This window comes from Carya illinoinensis, chromosome 10 (assembly GCF_018687715.1).
Source record: "Carya illinoinensis cultivar Pawnee chromosome 10, C.illinoinensisPawnee_v1, whole genome shotgun sequence".
NCBI classification, from domain to species: Eukaryota; Viridiplantae; Streptophyta; class Magnoliopsida; order Fagales; family Juglandaceae; genus Carya; species Carya illinoinensis.
In genome coordinates, this window is record NC_056761.1 from 7374634 (window position 1) to 7393468 (window position 18835).

Sequence of the window (18835 nt, forward strand, 5' to 3'; positions counted from 1 at the left end):
TTTTTATGATACATGCTATATCCTTGGACTACTGATTTTTATGTTGACGTTCTTCTTGGATTGACAGTCTTGAGGCGTAGCAGTAATCTCTGAACCTAGGACCCAAGAGAAGACACGCAATGGCTGTAATCTATGTTTGTAAACAGAAAAACTCTGTTTTTTTCCCTCAAAAATTATATCTTTAGGTCTCGTTATACAAATGAGATGAGATGTTTTAAATAATTATAAATAAAATATTTTTATAATATAATTTTTTTAATATTAATTTTGTATTAGAATTTAAAAAAATTAAATTATTTATTATATTTTATATAAAGATTTAAAAAAATTATAATAATAAGATGAGATTTGAAATTTTGATTAATCAAGTAGAGTTGTTAAAGGTTTGAAACATGGAGAGCAATCAAGATCTATCGATTTCAAAATAATGGGCACATTCCAACAATGCGTTTGAAAAAATTCATCTAATAAAAATTTCACAATTTTTGTTAGAATTCATGGTGTGAAAGATACTCTCTCCATTTCTACTAGTTCTGTATGATAAGTTTGCTACGACAGATTACATGTATCAAACTGTTGCTTTTATTAACGAAGTCCTTTTGCTGAGAAAAAATAAAAAATCTTCAGAAAATTTGATTGAGGTATACGATGAATGGAACGAGTAAACGAGTTCACTACTGAGGAATGACAATCGTAATATTCTAACAACTACCTCCGATACCATGTTCTTGCGGACCATGACCTTGGTCGGCAAGCTTCTTGAAGTTGAAGAAAGGTAGGTGGGGGGGCTGGGACAGTCAACTGAAGTGTCATCGCGTTGACTAAAATAAATAAGCCCACTCTCTCTGATACTCTGATCTACGACTTCAACAAACCCCTCTCAACATTCGCCACAAAAAAGCAGCTCAACAAGGTATACCTTATAGTCTCTCTCTCTCTCGTGTTGGCTTACATTGACGTGTTATTATTTCTGGGATTTTGTTGAACTGTTAAAGACACTAGCAGCTATCAAAGAAACCGAATGGCTTTTCATAAAGTTCTTTAAACTAGGTTTACTAGCACCATTACTGTGATTACAGCTTTTTATGAATTATTAAGTTCTCAGAATAATTTTTGACTTTCAGTTCTTGCATGGAGTACTCCTTCAGGATCTGTTTTCTGTGTTCTCGCCACAAAACCTCACGAACTAAATGAGGGGAGTTGATAAAGGGTAAATTTTGGTCTGATCTGGTTGTTTCATTGGAAAAATTTTTTGCGGAGAAATTTGACACGAGTATGATTTAAGAACCCATAATCGTATTCCATTATAAATAATGGGTTAATGCTGTAGTAACATTTGGTTTGCTGCTGAAAACATCTCTTATGACATGAAATTTTACTTATTTTAACTAAATAAAAGTTTTATTGAACATTTGATTTTTCCATTTTAGTTTCTTGTACACCGTATAAATTTGTTTTTATTGGATTTTGATGTCCGCAGAGTCATTGATAATTCTTTTACTTCTTTTGGTGAAGTATGCAACTGTTTTTAAGTGATTTTCAAGTTTTCGTGTTGCAATCTATTGTTATTATATTTTTTTGGATAAGTTACCTATTATTTTTATCTTGAACAAAATATTTGGGTTATCAGTTCCTTTGCAGAATTTCAGAATTCCACTTTTGCCTCCGGGATTCGGAAATCTGGAAATTACAATGAGTTATATGTCTAGCATTTCAGAAAAGTGAGGCATGCCTGTGGGTTGAGTTTGCTTAATGTATCCCCATCAGGCAGCTACTTACTATTTATGTGTAAAGGAATCTTTTCAGTTTTAAATGAGATCTTAACTATGAAGTGATTTGGTGTTGAAAATGACTGGATCTAGACAGAGATGTGTCAAATCGATCAAACCAGAGTCCTTATAGAATTATGTGTTACTGTAATTTTGTATTTTGGGTTTGTACTTTCCTTGTGCGCCTGTGTGTTACTTTAGTTTTGTATATTGGATTTATACCTTCCCTAAGGTATGACTTTTCTGCAATAACAGTATATAAAAGTTTCTGGTTTATTATGCTACTTCAAAGAGAAGTTGACAAGTCTTTGAACTGATTTATATGTTCCATTTACCAAGGCAAGAAAAAAACACAAAATGATATGTTTGTACGGTTTTTTTTTTTTTTTTCATGACGGGGGACCCACCCCACGGCAGAGCCCTTAGGTCTCACCCATGGAACCTAAACCCCATGAATTTTTAAAATGTTTAAAGTAATGATAATTTTCAATTGCATATTTTCCAGCACTTTGTTCAAATGGCTCAATCTTCACTACATGAGATATCGGATTCCGGTGCTTTCACGAGAACTGCTTCAACATTCCGTAATTTTATTTCACAAGATCCAAAATCCCAATTTCCAGCAGAATTTGGAAGGTATCATCTGTACATATCATATGCTTGCCCATGGGCTTGCAGGTGCCTTGCATACTTGAAGATGAAAGGACTTGACAAAGCCATTGGTTTCACGGTCAGTGCACTTTATGATAAATTTCTAGCGGAGGCTTCAAAATTTAATGACTAAATCAATCTTGTCTATATGCTTATGCTCAGTCTGTCAAACCCAAGTGGGAAAGAACAAAGGAAACTGATGAGCATATGGGATGGGCTTTTCCTGCTTCAAAGACAGAGGAACCAGGAGCTGAACCTGACCCTTTGAACGGAGCAAAAAGTATTAGAGAACTTTATGAGCTTGCTAGTAAAAGCTACACTGGAAAGTACACGGTTCCTGTATGTTACCAAGATGAAGTGCCCCTTCTCTCATCTGCTATCTTTTACTTTTTGTGGGAGTTGCTAATAGATGTTTAAACTCTACCGTTTTATTGGTTTTTGCTCTATGACAGGTACTATGGGATAAGAAACTTAAAACTATTGTTAATAACGAGAGTTCAGAGATAATCCGCATGTTTAATAGTGAATTCAATGATATAGCAGAGAATGCAGCTTTGGACCTTTATCCTCCTCACCTGCAAGCCCAAATTGATGAGACTAACGAATGGATATACCATGGGATAAATAATGGAGTCTATAAATGTGGGTTTGCGAGGAAGCAAGGCCCTTATGATGAGGTATGTATTGTTTCATGACTTGGTCATTTAGGTTATATAGGGGAATTGTTGTAGTGTTTACATTCTGAAAGGATTATTGCAATAGCTTTACTATCTTAAGTGTTCTAATTGATCCTTACTTATAAAAAAAAAAAAGTGTTCTAATTGATCCTTCTTTTGGCAGGCTGTGAAACAGCTGTATGAAGCATTAGACAAATGTGAGGAGATACTTGGGACGCAACGTTACATATGTGGGAACTCAGTGTGTGAAGCAGATATTCGATTGTTTGTCACCCTCATAAGATTTGATGAGGTAATCTATGTATTTCAAGCGACAATTGATGCCTGTCAGAAAAATAAGCAAATCTTGTCATTATCTGAATCGAACAAAAATAAAATAAAATAAAAGCTGTGAGGAAATATCATAATTGGAAGTCTGCTGATGGCACCATCGAGTGTTCTTTCTTGGATTTTTTGGGTTCTTTTTACTCTAGTTTGTAATCTTAAGGGTGTCCTTTAGTAGTTGCCCTTTCCTTTCTCCTTGTCTGATAAACATCTATTCATCAAAGAAACCATCATATTCGTCCAAGGGCTTGTCTTTGAGTAACTTCAAGTAGATTTTCAGATGGGACACAGTAGTCTCAATGTCAGAAGTTTTCCTCATTCCTCATCCTCTAGGCAGTGAAGCATGTGGAATATCTTCTTAAATTTGTAGTCTTCTACTGAAAATGTATCCTTTTGTATTGGAGTTTGAGAGTCAAGTATTTTGTAGAAATTACTGCTCAACGAACAGTTATTTCTTAACCGTGCTGCTTCTTTTTGGAATTAGCATCATTTGAGTGGTGTGGTCCGGGTCATTAAAAGTCATTTTATGTTTCTAAATCTAGAGGACATCTTAAGAAGCTTTGCTAATATAATTAAAGAAATTACACTGGAGAACCAACACTTCAAGACGATACTAATTTTATGCCATCCAAGCTAGAACTATGCATTATATGTCTTGTATGAAACTCTGGCATTTGTCTATACCAGACTCTTCAAGCATCTTAGAAATTTGAGTATTTTTGTAATGACAGGTTTATGCCATCCACTTCAAGTGTAACAAGAAACTGATACGTGAGTACCCGAATCTGTTCAATTACATCAAGGACATTTTCCAGATCCCTGGCGTCAGTAGTACAGTCAACATGGAACTCATCAAGCGGAATTACTATGGAAATCTTACTACTATAAATCCAATTGGCATAATTCCTGTTGGCCCAGGTATTGACTACTCTTCCCCTCACGACAGAGAGAAGTTTTCTGCATAGATTTTGTGTAATTGCAGACAATAAGATGAAATGTCTGTATCTTTAAGTCACAAGATGTTCACTTGGAATAAACACCTCAAGGCTTCATCTATCCAGAGGGAAAATAGAATCTTGAGAAGTTTGTGGTAGACGGTAGTGATAATTTTAGATAAACGCGATGACGAATATATGACCGTGATATCCTCCAAGTGTATATCTATGTCCTCCATGCAGGATTACATTTACTGTGATAGTTACATTTGGGGTCTCTCATATCACAACAGTCTCAAGAATTTTTGAAGAAAATTTCAATAGAAGACACCCAGTAATGGAAATTATACAACCACTACTTAATCTTTTCGTGGGGATTCTTCTGATTCTTTTCCCTTCTGTTTTTGGGTCTAAACTCAAGTTACTTGAAGTTGCGGCCACAGATGAGCAAGGGGGAAAAAACAAAGCAAGTAGATATCATCGGTCTGCGAACATTTTCAGTCACTCTAGCAAGCACCGTTTGAACATCATTGAAAATTTGCAGACTCAGGAACGTGATATTTTCAATATCAGAAAAAAGTTTCCTTCCTGATTTTGCAACTCTGTTATTCTTCGTACAAATTCATCTCCATATACAGCACAAACACAAAAGCTAATGGTAATCTACGACTGAAAGGGCTGCGTTTGCGTCAATGTTGTTGAAGGGAGCTGAGACACAGAGAGAGGGACAGCTGAGCCTGTTGGCACTGGGCCCGCTTTGTCGCGGTCCCACCGCTCGAGCAGAAACTCCGGACGGCCTCCGTCTCGTCCGGGCAGGCCAGCGAGACCAGGCATTGCGCCAGCGCCCGGTTAAGGTGCTTGCACGCCGCATCCCGAGCCGGACCGATAGGCACCTTCCTGTGGCACTCCTCCAGCGCCAGCTGGAGCCGCTCGCACCCGTCCGACACCATCTTCTTCTACTTCTCCTCCTGTGGGTCCTCCAGATTTAGGGTTTTTTTATTTTTTATTTTTGGGTTACTGGATTCAGATTTCAGCATATCGTACTTCCTCGCGACTCTGACTCCTTCACCTCCTCGATCCTCATCGACCTCCATGTTTTAGGACCCTTTTCTTTAGGATGTTTAGATTATTAATTCAGTTAGGATCATTTTTTTCTATTATTGGATTTTTTTGAAAAAAATAAAAAGAGTAGGGTGTTTTGTAAGTAATTAATAATAGCTTTCTAAGCAAATATATACACACGACAAATGTTTTATTAAAAAGAAATTATAAAAATTATTGTATGTATTGACGTGATTTAATAGATATAGGACGGGTAATTTTTTACACCTTAATATAACCCAATATAAAAATGGAAAATGAATTATGTTAACGTCTAAAAAGCGCACAAAAACTCGTGAGGGGAGCAGAATCCATTCCGGCCTGTCGAAGTTGTATTAGGCCTAGATTGGTGGTGTGTGGGTTTTTGATAGTAGTTCGATGTGGCTGTATTGTGTCAATGCGTATATGGTAAACAATAAATAAATATAAAAAATATAAAGAGAGACGAACATACAGATTTACATAATTTGGTATTGAGTTTACTTCCACGGGATTTAGAATGGAGAGAATCTACTATAATAAGCTTGTTTTAGAGGTGTGCATCCAGACCGGATTTCGGTCCGGTTTAGAAATCCAGATCCGGGTAAATATAACCGCTCGGATTACACACAGGTGGTTGTTATAAACTCGAATCCGGTTACGGATCCAGTTTTATAACTCGGTAATCCGTAACTGGGTTATACACTTGCTTCTTTATTTTTTTTTTTGGCTGACACCATTTAAATTGACTTCGTATTCCCCCAAAGTAACAATTTTTGGACACAACGATTTGGCCAGCCGGAGAGTAGTTTCGACGGCAACGGGTGTTTCGTCTAACAAATTGTATAGCTGAAGCATGAAGTTTACTGCCAAGAACTCATCCGACTTGACTCAGAAACTTGACTTGCCGAGCTCCTCAATTGGGGTCAGGCTCAAACATGAAATTCATCTTGAGAATATCAGCAAATTCGCGTAGTTGGTTTTCGGTTGCCAATAGGGAAGCAGCCAGAGATTTACCTAGAGCTGTGGCGGGTATGCCCGAGATGCGAATTGTAGTGGGCTCTTTGGTGGAACGGGTCACCAGAGCTTGTAGAAGTGCTACCCATTGAACCCCTTGAACGATGCCGAAATCTACTATGTGAATCTTGGTTGCCCCGTTTGTAGTTTCAAGGATTGCTTGGTGCTATTAAATGTGCAACTTTGAGTATGGACACGCATCATTAAGAGATTTGTAAGTCAGTGTGAAATCCTCGGATGCAGTCTCTTCTTTAGTGACAATCGAGCTTTTCTCACCAGATTTCACAGCACGACTAGGTTCCGAATCACCTAGTCTAACACAATCTAGGAACTTTTTGAGAAGAGGCTGTGCAGACTTGACTTCCAGTGAGTGGCTAGATGAGACACCACTGACGTCGTTCCTGTGTGCGCTTTGCAGTGAAGTGTTCGATGGTTTGGTGTCCTTAATTATTGCCGGTGAAGATGATGGAGGTGGTGTTCACGAGGGGAACTGGGGTTGAGGAGAAGGGTTTGGTGAGTATTTGTCCATAGATTCAGAGAGAGGAGATTGACGCTCAAAAAACAAAAAAAAAAAAAAACTGGATATTCAATTACAATCCAAATTGACTCCGGTTATCCGCCCTGATTGAGTCCGGATTCAATCTGAGTAGATAACCGCTTGAGTTTGGAAATCCGGATCCAGTTTTGACCGAATATCCAGATCTGGATGCACACCCTTAGTTTGTTTTACATTCTCTCATGGTCTCTTATCTTTATTATAAAATAGATTTCAGATGTCTCTCTTCCAAAGTCTGGAATCCATCGTTGGAACCCTGTCTTGAGGTTGAAAAAGCTTTCCTCGAGAAGCCTGACAAGAAGTATCCCTTGAGGTTGTAAGTTCCCACGTCTTTTATCTCCTACACTCAATTTGTTTTATGTCACTTAATATTTCCTTTATGTCATATCTCTTATTTTCCTCTTGACACCCTGACACTTTGTCTTCATTTCCTTCTCTCTCCCATTTTCTTCTCTCTCTCTTCTTTTGTCTTCTAGTGATAACCCTTTGATGAGCTAAGCCTCAAGAATCATTTTGGACCTCATGATATTTTACCCCTTTACAATAGATATACAATTCTTTTTACAACATTTTATACAATTATATTTTAAATTAAAGGCATTTTTATAAAACAACTTATAAAAATAACATCATTTTACATAAATATCTTTATTTTAAAACATAATTATATAAATAATTATAAAAGAAAAATTTGTACATTTATCATTACTCTTCTTATTTCTTTCCCGTCACGAGTGGACAAATTTCTTGACACATTGGTTTAAGTGAAGATAAGGTGAGGTTGCAAACGTGTTTTCCTCTTACATTTGATTTGGACAACTCTGTCAAAATTAAGTTGTGTAATCCCGGTTCAAATATTACAATCTCTTAAGGTAGTTTATTGAAAGCTTACGTGTTTCTTATATATATATATATATATATATATAATTCAAAATCTTATTCGTGTATATATATATATTTTAAAAATATTAGGTTTACATATAAATCTTACGCAATGAAATTTAAACAGGTGTGAATTAATATAATATTTCTTTTTTAATAATAAAAAAGAGTCTTACAATATGATCAATCATATTAAACCACACGTGGTTAAAATTGATTAGAAATTTATACTTCCATATAGAGGAAACATATTTTCCTTGAGAATTTTGGTTGTGCTTAGTTGGATGAGGATGCCCAAGTGAGTGCTCTTGCAAAATCAACCTTCTTTTTAAAGGTACAGATGGTAGTGGGAATCCCATGGCATCTCTCCAATAATTGCTTCGTTGAATTTGTGCCATGGATGACTTTTTGAATCTTTGATCTCTTCCACCCACATTGGAAACAATACGCATAATTCTAACCACACACACATATATGTATATATATTTTCCCCTTGAACAGCAAAGGGATTGGATGTATATAAATTCAACAGATATCATTCATTGAGAATAAATATCTTCAAATTGAAAGATCATTGAAACGTATAAAAATTCCATGAATCCAATCTCACAAGAAATGGTACATCATGATTTTGCTTCTAAATGTACCATTTTTTTCAAGTGTTATACGTGATGAACTTTTTTTAAAAAAAAAATAAAAACCAAAAATAGGGAGTTTCGAATTCAGATTTTTCATTTAGAAAATCGGTTTATATGCCATCAGATCATTAGGCCTCTCAGTCTGATGGCAATTATCTGAATCATTCCTAATTGAGAACCAGATTTTAGCAATATTACGTATAGTTCCTTAAGGATTACAATGTAGATCTATACAATTTTATTTTTAAAATTTTTTAAAATTATAAAAATATTTTTATTTAAATAATAATTTTTTTTATCTAATAAAAAACTTGTACATGCAGTTCTCAACTGTGAATAAAATTTCTCTTTCGTTATTTATTAACGAAACAAAACATTAGCACACCAGAGAGAGAGAGAGAGAGAGAGAGAGAGACAGGCTCCTTTAACTTCACTATTGAGATAAAACCCATTAAAGTAGACAAGTAAAAGTCGTAATGATATTTGAAGGGATATGGAGGCACTTGTCCAGCTCTCGTCTTTGTGCCCCACTTCTAAATTCATCCCACCATTGTCTCCGAGCCTTCCTTCTAATTATAAACTAAAAAACATCAAAATGGAAAAGAGCATACAGTAAGCAGGGGATCCCATATCTATTATCTTTGAAAAAATTGCGTGTGAATTGAAATGCTCAAGAGCAGAAGGGTGCAACCCTCTCTTTTCCCATATCCCACCCCCAATTGGGGAGAGTTGAATTATTCGAGGTGAAGCGTGTGGTACTTTTGGGGAGCAAACGTGAAGGGGGGCCTATATCCCCACCAAACTAACATATCAATGGGATTCAAGAAAATCTTAGTTCTCCTTTATATACTCTATGGCTCAAGTTCCATTTCTCCTCCGTTAAAATTCTCCACCCAGAATTGTTGTGATGCATATGAACGGCCGAAAAGGCAAAAAGAAAAGGAAAAGATTAAAGGCAACAGCAAAGGAAGAAAGTAAAGAAAGCGTGAATTTATATACATTTACTAGGGCGGTCGATGTGTTTTTGTTCTCCGACAATTTGTTTTTTTCTATGATTCGAAAGTAACAGATACTTTGGATTTACTTAGTTTTGTTTGTTTCCCTCTCTAAATAGAGCAGCGCTCTCTCACTAGAATTTGTGGCTCTCCCCTTCATGGCTCTGCCTCTCCCTCTATCACTCCCAAGGAATACCATACTAATCCCTATGCGGTGGGTAAATTACTTCCGTTGATGAAGGGTTTCTGTGCTGCCATCTGATCTGTTAGATGATGTGTGCGGTGCTAAATCTTTACTAGGGCATGAAAGTCGTCAAGAGCCTTAGCTCCGATTCCTCCTCCATTATAGCCCCACCATTGTTGACCGGTGAGTTCTGTCCGGATAAGCCTTCAAGTTCATATTTTTTTAAACATTTTATCTGGGTTTTTTTTGGATATCTGGGGTTTTCTCTGTTTACTCTCTCTCTCCATCTTTATGGTTACCTCACTTGTCCCCGTTTCTTCATTTTATATTTTCGAATGAAAAGGCGATGATTTTCGTTTCTTGGTCAGCATTAGTGTCATTAAATCTCCATTCTGTCTATGATTTCTCTTCTCACGTTCCTTTCGACAAATTTTCTTTACTCTCTTAGCTTTGAAGATGGTGGAGGTGGTAATTATTATATGTGTGTGTGTGTGTGTATTTGGTTTTTTTGGATTTGTGATCAAATATTGTTGGCCTCCTGCTTCCATTAAATGCGTGGAAGTTTCGTATTTTTATTCAGTTTCACTGCTTGTTTTAGTAGTCAAAGAAGACCATAAAACTTCTTTGTGCCGGAGGAGCCTGTAGGTTCTCTCACGTGCTCTTGATTTGGGCTTCAGTAACTTATTATATTCTAAATTGGGATTTTGTTTTTATGTCTCTATCTGCTTTGCGAAAAAAAGGGTTTATAGATTAAATGGATTTTTTATGTTTATATTGTAGTCTTCCATTTGTTTTATGGTTGGTAATTTTGGTTCTTGCTGTCTATATCATCTGTTAAATGTTTCTTGCTCAAAAGTATTGTTTGACGGACTTGATGCCTAGATTTTTTGATAAGTAAATTGTAATGTTGATGGACAATATTGATTAATGAATGATCTAAACTTGATGCCTAGATTTGAATTGAACCTTGTAGTTTCATGGATTTGGATTTCTTAGAGGCTTTGAATATAATGTAGGAGAACTGTAAGATGGACAGGAACCGACTAGATTTAATATTTCATCACTCGGGGTCGACACAATCAGACGAATCAGCTCTAGACTTGGAAAGGAACTGCTGCTATTATTCTAATCTGCCTTTGTCATGTCCATCACCCCTTCAACCTTTTGCATCAGGTGCTCAGCACTCTGAAAGCAATGCTGCCTACTTCTCATGGCCTACTTCAAGTCGATTAAATGACGCGGCAGAAGATAGGGAAAATTACTTTGGAAACCTTCAAAAGGGGGTGCTGCCTGAAACCCTGGGGCAGTTGCCAACAGGGCTGCAAGCTACCTCATTGCTTGAGCTGATGACTATTAGGGCGTTTCATAGCAAGAACTTGCGCCGGGTTAGTCTTGGCACGGCAATTGGTTTTCGAATTCGCAAGGGTGTGCTGACAGATATTCCTGCAATTCTTGTATTTGTTGCACGCAAGGTTCATAGGCAATGCCTCAACCATGTCCAGTGTTTACCTGCTGCCCTTGAGGTGGGGAAATTTGATACTTCTGGCTTTGCTTTGGGTGTTCAAATGATTTCTTTATATGTCTGTTGCCTTCTCATGAAGAAAGAAAAGAAAAAACTCTTTATCAATAAAAGGAGAATGTTCAAGTACACCAGAAGTATATGAGAACATCTCATAAAGATTTCAATGGAATTTCAAGGATTTATAAAATCTAAATATAAAAGTAATGAACACTGTCTAAAGCAGTCATCCGGTTATACAAAGAAGAAAAAAGATTTAACTGAAACTAGATTATGTCCTAACCCTCGAAAGTCCAATTGTCCCTTTGTCTCTGATTGTCCACATAAGACACGCTTCAGCTGCATTTCAAACTGTTATCCGATCTTGATGTTTTGAAATTTAAATCTTAAATTAAAAATTAATGCTTCCTTGTATATTGCCTTTATAAATTAATGTAAATCCCTTGTCCTGAGGTGATGTAGGATATACATTTCTACTCTGATTTGATATAAAACAAAGAAAAATGCTTCCTCTTCCAACCTCTTTCACAATTATACCCCAACTCATTAACCACTGAATTTAAGAAAGTTCATATGGTAACTAACCACTAGAAACTTATACAATACAAATCCATTATGGTTATGCCTCTCCTACAAATTTTGTTCACTTTCAACAGTCTTCCCCATGGAACCCTCCAACATACACCCCCATATGCTCTTCCAAGAAGATCCAGCAGTGCCGAGTCCTTCCAAATATATGCTCATAATCTTTGTTCATATGTTTGTTGATAATGTTTATAATCTTTTCAACCATAGGTTAATTTGATTGGTTGTCACATCAATTATATTCTGGTCCAAATAACCTACAAAAAAGAAGTCTATTCTGCTCCAAATAACAAGATATTGGAAACTCTTTAGGCTTGGTTGGAAGCCAGAAAATAGCTAGAGGGTTGGGAAAAGAAATATTATCTGTTACAAATTTCTAGCTTTCTAAGGATGAAACTGGATTTTTAAGTACCCAAAATTTTGCTGAGATTCAAGCTGTTGATGGAATGGACTGAGCTCTTACTTTTTGCTTTGGAAGTTGAAGGTCCTTTTCAATATTTGTGGCAGGGGCCAGGAGGTGTGTGGTGTGACGTGGATGTTGTGGAATTCTCTTATTTTGGTGCACCTGCTCCAACTCCTAAAGAACAGATATATACAGAACTTGTAGATGGTTTGAGGGGAAGCGATCCACTTATTGGTTCTGGCTCCCAGGTAGTTAGCTTCTCTTCAAGAGAACTCCTGTTTTATTTGCTTGTTAAATTATGTGGAAAACAAATGCAAATTAGTGGCAAGTAGAGTACTACTCAGGTTGGTTAATCCAAACTAACTACCATGCTGGATTTGAGTTTTTAGACAGTTCCTCAGTGATATTTTTTTTTTTTTATAAGTAAGAAACTTTATTGGTCCACATAATTACGCATAGCTAAAGTATACAAGAGAAAACACCTAATTAAAAACTAAGAGCTGGAAAAAGCATTAAAACTAGTCCCATCCAATACCACAGCCGATGCCCAAAGTAATAACGTATGGAAGAAAAAATCTCTAATCCCTCCCAACGAACGTTCTCTGTTCTCGAAACAGCATCCATTCCTCTCATTCCATATACCCCACGTAAGACATAATGGCACCATCTTCCAAACAGCTGCAATTTGACGATTGCCCTCAATCCCTGTCCAACAAGCCAATAGATCCATCACCCTCCTAGCCCAGGTAATACCATAAAACCTTTACCTCATCAAAATAAGGAGGTGGTCCATCGAGTCACCATTCCTTTTGCACATAAAGCACCAATCCATAATTAATATACCATGCTTTCTCAGTTTATCAATTAGTCAGAATCTTCCCATGAGAGGCCAACCAACCAACCAAAAAAAGCAACCTTGAGAGGCACTTTACTTCTCCAAATGTACTTAAAATCATTAGATGATTGGGTTGACATAACCTTGTACAATGATCTGACCGAGAAGTTCTTATTCCCAGGATGAATCCAAAGCAATCTATCCTCCCCGCCACACTCCATATTCAGTGATCTCTCAGTCTGTGTTAAAGCAAGAATTAAGATTGAACTTTTCTTTTTCTTTTTTTGCTAAGAAGAATCAAGATTGAACTAAATGGAAAGCTACAATATCTGGGACATGAGTACGTGTCGAACAAAAAACCAATAATGAGAGTCTCTCTCTCTCTGTGGTGAAATCTTGATGGAGTGGAAGCAATAAAATCCTGATATATTATGTTATTGAATCTGGTTATTAATAATAGCATACATATTTACAATCAGCATATGTCGGAAAAATTGTAATTATATAGCTGCTTGAAAGTTCTTTTCTGAACTTAATATTACTATGTGGGATTGGGTTGTTAAATCCAGTTTTCAATAAAAACAAAATGAACTCCCGGAATTTGGTGTGCAGTATTCTGGTATGCATGCAGTGCCCCCCCCCCCCCCCCCAAAAAAAAAAAAAAGAACTTGTACAAAAATTAATTTTTTGTCTCTCAATTAAATTTTTTGGATTCAATGTTAATTTTACTACACTGTTTGATCAAATTTAGTTCTTCTTTTAATGAAACCAGTTACACTCCTTTTGCCAGATTCCTATTATCTCTTATGCATGAAGCACAATTTTTTTTAAGAGATCTGTAACGCTCTGCTGATTTGCATCTTCCCCTTTGCCCCTGAAATTACCCAAGTGCTTTTTGCTTGTGCAGGTTGCAAGCCAAGAGACATATGGAACCTTGGGTGCTATTGTTAAAAGCCGAACCGGAAATAGACAGGTTGGTTTCCTCACGAATCGACATGTGGCAGTTGATTTGGACTACCCAAACCAAAAAATGTTTCATCCATTGCCACCCAGCCTTGGACCTGGGGTGTATCTTGGTGCTGTAGAAAGGGCAACATCATTTATCACGGATGATCTTTGGTATGGCATCTTTGCTGGAACAAACCCAGGTAATGCAGTTCCAAGTTGTAGTTATTATGAATGATAGACCGGTTTCACAATATCCAGAAAGGTGTGCTATCTTGCTGCCTAAAAAGACTGCTTGACATCATTTATTGGAAAATGCTTCTTGAAGGAGACAGTGGAAAACTAAACAAAGAAAAAAGTTAGGGGTGGTTTTATTTTGCATCCCCAAACTACCATTTCTTTTAAAAATACACCCCAAACTACCAAGAGCTACAATTTGGCACTCTTAACTATCAATTTCTTTCTTTGCACCTTCAGTCCAACTAAATCGTTAGATATAACAAAACCCTAGGTCGAATAAATTATCTAGAGTACCCTTGCTGCAAATTTAAAATTACACATTTATCCTTAATTTAAAATAGGAAAATAGAACAAAATAATAATTAAAAAAGGGATGATCCCCACTTTGGGTGGCCAATACCAGGCCACCACAGGGGCTGCAACCATTGGCCACTCCATTTTTTAATCATTACTTTATTATTCTTATTATTCTTATTATTATTATTATTATTATTATTATTATTATTATTTATAAGTACGAAAAACTTCTATTAATATGAAGGAAATAGGCGATGCCCATGTACATAGAGAGTATACAAAAGAAACACCTAAATTCATTCTAAGGAGAAGAAAACGACAACAGAAAATCATGAGCAGAGGGTCTGTTAATCACTACAGCAGAAAACCAGAGCAGTATTGTGTGCACAAAAAAGTTCCAAAGTTCCTCCAAAGTGCGCTCCTTATCACTGAAACACTGATCATTCCTTTTCATCCAAATACACCACTTTAGACACAAATGAACCATCTTCCAAACTGCATCAACTTGAGAGCAACCATGAAGTCCGTTCCAACACGCAAGAAGATCTACCACTCTCAAAGGCATCACCTGAGCCAAACCGGTTCTACAAAAAATTCTATCCCTCAATGCCCTTGCCACCTCACAATGCAAAAGTAAATGATCCACTGATTCCCCATGTTTCTTTCACATGAAACACCAGTCCATAACAATAAGGCCAAACTTCCTCAAATTTTCCATCGTCAAAATTTTCCCAAGAGAAGCAGCCCATATGAAAAAAACTACTTTGGAAGGCACATGAGACCTCCAAATACACTTCCAAGGAAAAGGAGGACTATTCTGAAATGTCAACAGCTTATAATACGATTGAACTTATAACTTTTTGCTCCCCTTGGACCTCCACAACATCCTATCCCCATCATTACCACCAAGCCTCAAAGAGTATAAAAAACTGAGAAAAGCTGAAACTTCATCAATTTTCCAATCCTGTACAGCTCTAGTAAAACAAACATTTCGTATTTTATCATTTCTTTATTTATTTTTATTCCACTATTATATTTGTTTTGTTTTTTTATTAATTTACAGGGAGGGCATTTTAGACAATCATTCAGAATCTTAGGGTTTCGTAATATCGGATTAATGGGATAGAGGATGCAAATTGAAAGAAATTGGTAGTTGTTTAGGTGCAATTGGAAAAACTTCATGTTAGTTTGGGGGTGCAAAAGGAAATTTCCCCAAAAAATATTATAATCAGATCAAGAAACTGTGATTATCAATTGGTTTAAACCGACTTTTTTTTTGGCCTCCAGCACGCATCCTGTCTTTCAATATTTATAATATAATCCTAGGCTCACTATAATAGTTAGTTAGTATATCATGAGGCCATTCTTTGGATCAGAACAGAGTCATCACAAATTTCTGTCCCAACCTTAAATTTCTGTTACACAAATCTCTCTCTCTCTCTCTCTAATGAAACAACAATTAAAGTTCTATTATTTTTCAACCCAGAAGCATTCACATGCTCCCTACATCAACCCCAACCAAACTTGGTTTTGTGCCTGTTTACATTGGTAACCAAGGTGCAGCCTTGTAACCTTAATCAGTTGAATAGTGCTGATTTCTCAGATAAATGGTAGATGTTTAGTGATAATGTTTTCAGATGCTTATAAGTGTGTAGAGTCATTGACTCAGGAAATATTTTTGAGTTGAATTCAGTGAAGAAGAATTGGTTAAATTTATTGAATAATACTCTTTCTCGTGTATCTTTTGGCTTTGTGCTGATTTAACCTATCAGGCTTAGTTAAAATTTTAGAAGTATCCTTTATTTGTAGTTTCGTGCATGTGATAACGATTTTCTCATTGCGTTCTAACCCCCACACATGCCCATTTAATTGATGATCATGCAGAAACATTCGTACGAGCTGATGGGGCCTTCATACCTTTTGCAGAAGATTTTAGTATGAACAATGTGACTACATCTGTAAAAGGTGTGGGTGAGATAGGTGACATCAACATCATAGATTTACAGTCTCCTATTAACAGTCTCATTGGACGTCAAGTAGTCAAAGTTGGAAGAAGTTCTGGGTTGACTACTGGGACCATAATGGCTTATGCCCTGGAGTACAATGATGAAAAAGGGATATGTTTCTTTACTGATTTTCTTGTTGTTGGAGAGAACCAGCAGACATTTGACCTTGAAGGTGATAGTGGAAGCCTTATTCTCTTAACAGGCCAGAATGGGGAGAAGCCACGACCTGTTGGGATCATTTGGGGTGGGACGGCTAATCGGGGTCGGTTGAAACTTAAAGTTGGACAATCCCCCGAAAATTGGACTAGTGGAGTTGATCTTGGGCGCCTTCTTGACCTCCTTGAACTTGATCTCATCATAACCAGTGAAGGGCTTCAAGGTTTGTGCTTCTGGAGCATTCTTCATATTTATTTTCCTTAGTCACCTGGCTTCCTGGTACTTCTGTGGCCAATTTCCTATGGTATGAGGGGGCATACTTGTCATCTACAGTAATAGACATAATTATGTTTTAACTAAATACTTAAAATCACTCTTGGCCCTCTAACTTGACCATGATTTAAATTGCCCTTGGCTTTTCAATTGCGGAAATGTTACCCATGTTTGGAATCAACCTATGTGCGGTATTTGTGCACAAGGGGATTTGCCACTTGAGTGGCATGCGACTATTATGTAAACTATTTTATTGTGTGGTATTTTGGTATTTCTTTTGTTGTTGTCTGTATATTCTTGGAATTTTGTAGTTTTTCCAGGAGCACAATATGTTCATGTGCTAGTCGCTCTCAGTTTCCTGTTCTTTTTTAGTTGGAATTAGAATTGAAAGTAGTGTCAAATATTGAGGTCCCTGTCTGATATTTCTGTAAACGTTTTAGCGGAACAATTTGAATGTTTTGATTTGGATTTAACACTATTGAGAACCATGCATTCGAGCTTCTTTCACCTAAGAGATTGCCATGGAAGAGCAGCCTTCTGCACAGAATTTTTGAAGAGCATGTCTCTTTCCTTATCTAGGACTCTAGACATCAAGCTCCCAAAAAAAGGGCCTAGCAATTGGTTTAGTATTTCTTTTATTAATAGAAACACTCATTCATAGGAAAATACAAGCATGGATGACATGTTCTCGATACTGCTAAGTAGGTTCATTTTAGGTTTAATGATGAGGATTGTGAGATAAGTGTAGCATGATTGGTTAGTTTTTATAAGCTGAGAGAGATATATTGATCCCTGACGTGTGATTCTTTCTTTGTTGTCTTATGGTAATATAGCTGCGTTGCAAGAGCAGACGAATGCTTCAGCAGCAGGGATTGGTTCTACTGTTGCGGAGTCATCTCCTGCTTACCGCATGCCATCAAAAGATAAACATGAAGAGAACTTTGAGCCACTGGGTTTCCATCACATTCCAGTTCAAGGCGAGTCCTATCCGGAAAAGAATGCACCATCCATACACACTGAGTTTCACATAGAAAACAAAATTGAAGCAGTTCCAAATGTAGAACACCAGTTCATTCCAAGTTTTGCTGCAAGATCTCCAGTTCGAATCAACCAAGAGAATTGTCTAGAATCTAAAAATCTCTCAGCATTGAGAAATGGCAGTGATGAAGAGATTTGTGTTTCATTGCATTTAGGTGAGCCTGAATCAAAGAGAAGGAAGCATTCCAATTGCTCCTTCCACATCGAAGAACCATAATGAAGTGGGGACAAGAAAGTTGGCTCATTTCTCGTAGGGGAACTGTCTTACAAGGAATGAATGAGTTCACACAATTGTTCCTCCATTCTGGCATTGAATCATGGGGCTTTGAATTCCAAATTGCAATCATCTCCAATGTCAAAACCTCAACGAAAATATGAGGTTCATCAACTTTGGGGTCAATTGCCATTCATCTGAGCTTGTTTTGGTCAAGGTTACACTATATACGTCACATATGTGAGTCATACGATGTTTCAAAGATAAACGTGTAGATGGTACTTTTGTTAGTTGGTTTTTAATCTGCATCATTAGACGTCATTGTACCATGAGCACTCCTTGAGGTGGGAGTATGAACAGCTATTGATAGTCAAGCATCGAAAATGTTATTTTTGGCTAGCCGCCTGGTTTATTGAGTACGACATAGAATCCCACCCCCCCCCCCCCCCCCCCCCCAACTTTTTTTAATTCCACGTTTATTGTAAAACAGCATTTATATGTCTTTACTGTCAATAAAGCAGACTTGCATTTCCTTGCCGAAGGTTGTCAGTTAATGTCTTCAAATCTGTTGAGTCTTTGTTATTGTGTCGTACATAATGAATGCTAGTGTAATCTA

The 18835-nt window shown here is 36.9% G+C and overlaps 3 protein-coding genes across 10 annotated transcripts; 2 read left to right on the top strand and 1 right to left on the bottom strand.

The window, feature by feature from the left end:
* The first annotated feature begins 587 nt into the window (after positions 1-587).
* On the top strand, positions 588-4638 carry LOC122279222 (glutathionyl-hydroquinone reductase YqjG-like). 5 transcript variants are annotated; one of them, XM_043089672.1, is made up of 8 exons: positions 588-913; positions 1125-1210; positions 2275-2353; positions 2448-2499; positions 2583-2777; positions 2873-3097; positions 3261-3389; positions 4153-4638. In XM_043089672.1, exons 4-8 carry the CDS (start codon positions 2467-2469, stop codon positions 4384-4386), a joined length of 816 nt encoding a protein of 271 aa, XP_042945606.1. In that variant the 5' UTR covers positions 588-913; positions 1125-1210; positions 2275-2353; positions 2448-2466; the 3' UTR covers positions 4387-4638. The 5 variants fall into 5 exon arrangements, with proteins under 5 accessions (XP_042945606.1, XP_042945604.1, XP_042945603.1 ...); XM_043089669.1 differs by having other exon boundaries at positions 589-913; positions 2275-2499; XM_043089671.1 differs by having other exon boundaries at positions 596-913; positions 2275-2499; positions 2583-2759.
* Positions 4639-4916: 278 nt separating this feature from the next.
* On the bottom strand, positions 4917-5482 carry LOC122279223. Its single transcript, XM_043089674.1, has one exon. The coding sequence runs from the start codon at positions 5304-5306 to the stop codon at positions 5046-5048; it is 261 nt and encodes an 86-aa protein (XP_042945608.1). The 5' UTR covers positions 5307-5482; the 3' UTR covers positions 4917-5045.
* Positions 5483-9134: 3652 nt separating this feature from the next.
* LOC122279224 (protein NARROW LEAF 1) lies at positions 9135-18618 on the top strand. 4 transcript variants are annotated; one of them, XM_043089676.1, is made up of 7 exons: positions 9139-9503; positions 9644-9891; positions 10725-11231; positions 12320-12463; positions 13958-14198; positions 16417-16917; positions 17801-18618. In XM_043089676.1, exons 3-7 carry the CDS (start codon positions 10737-10739, stop codon positions 18220-18222), a joined length of 1803 nt encoding a protein of 600 aa, XP_042945610.1. In that variant the 5' UTR covers positions 9139-9503; positions 9644-9891; positions 10725-10736; the 3' UTR covers positions 18223-18618. The 4 variants fall into 4 exon arrangements, with proteins under 4 accessions (XP_042945612.1, XP_042945611.1, XP_042945610.1 ...); XM_043089677.1 differs by having other exon boundaries at positions 9137-9891; positions 10882-11231; XM_043089675.1 differs by having other exon boundaries at positions 9139-9891.
* The last annotated feature ends 217 nt before the right edge of the window (positions 18619-18835 follow it).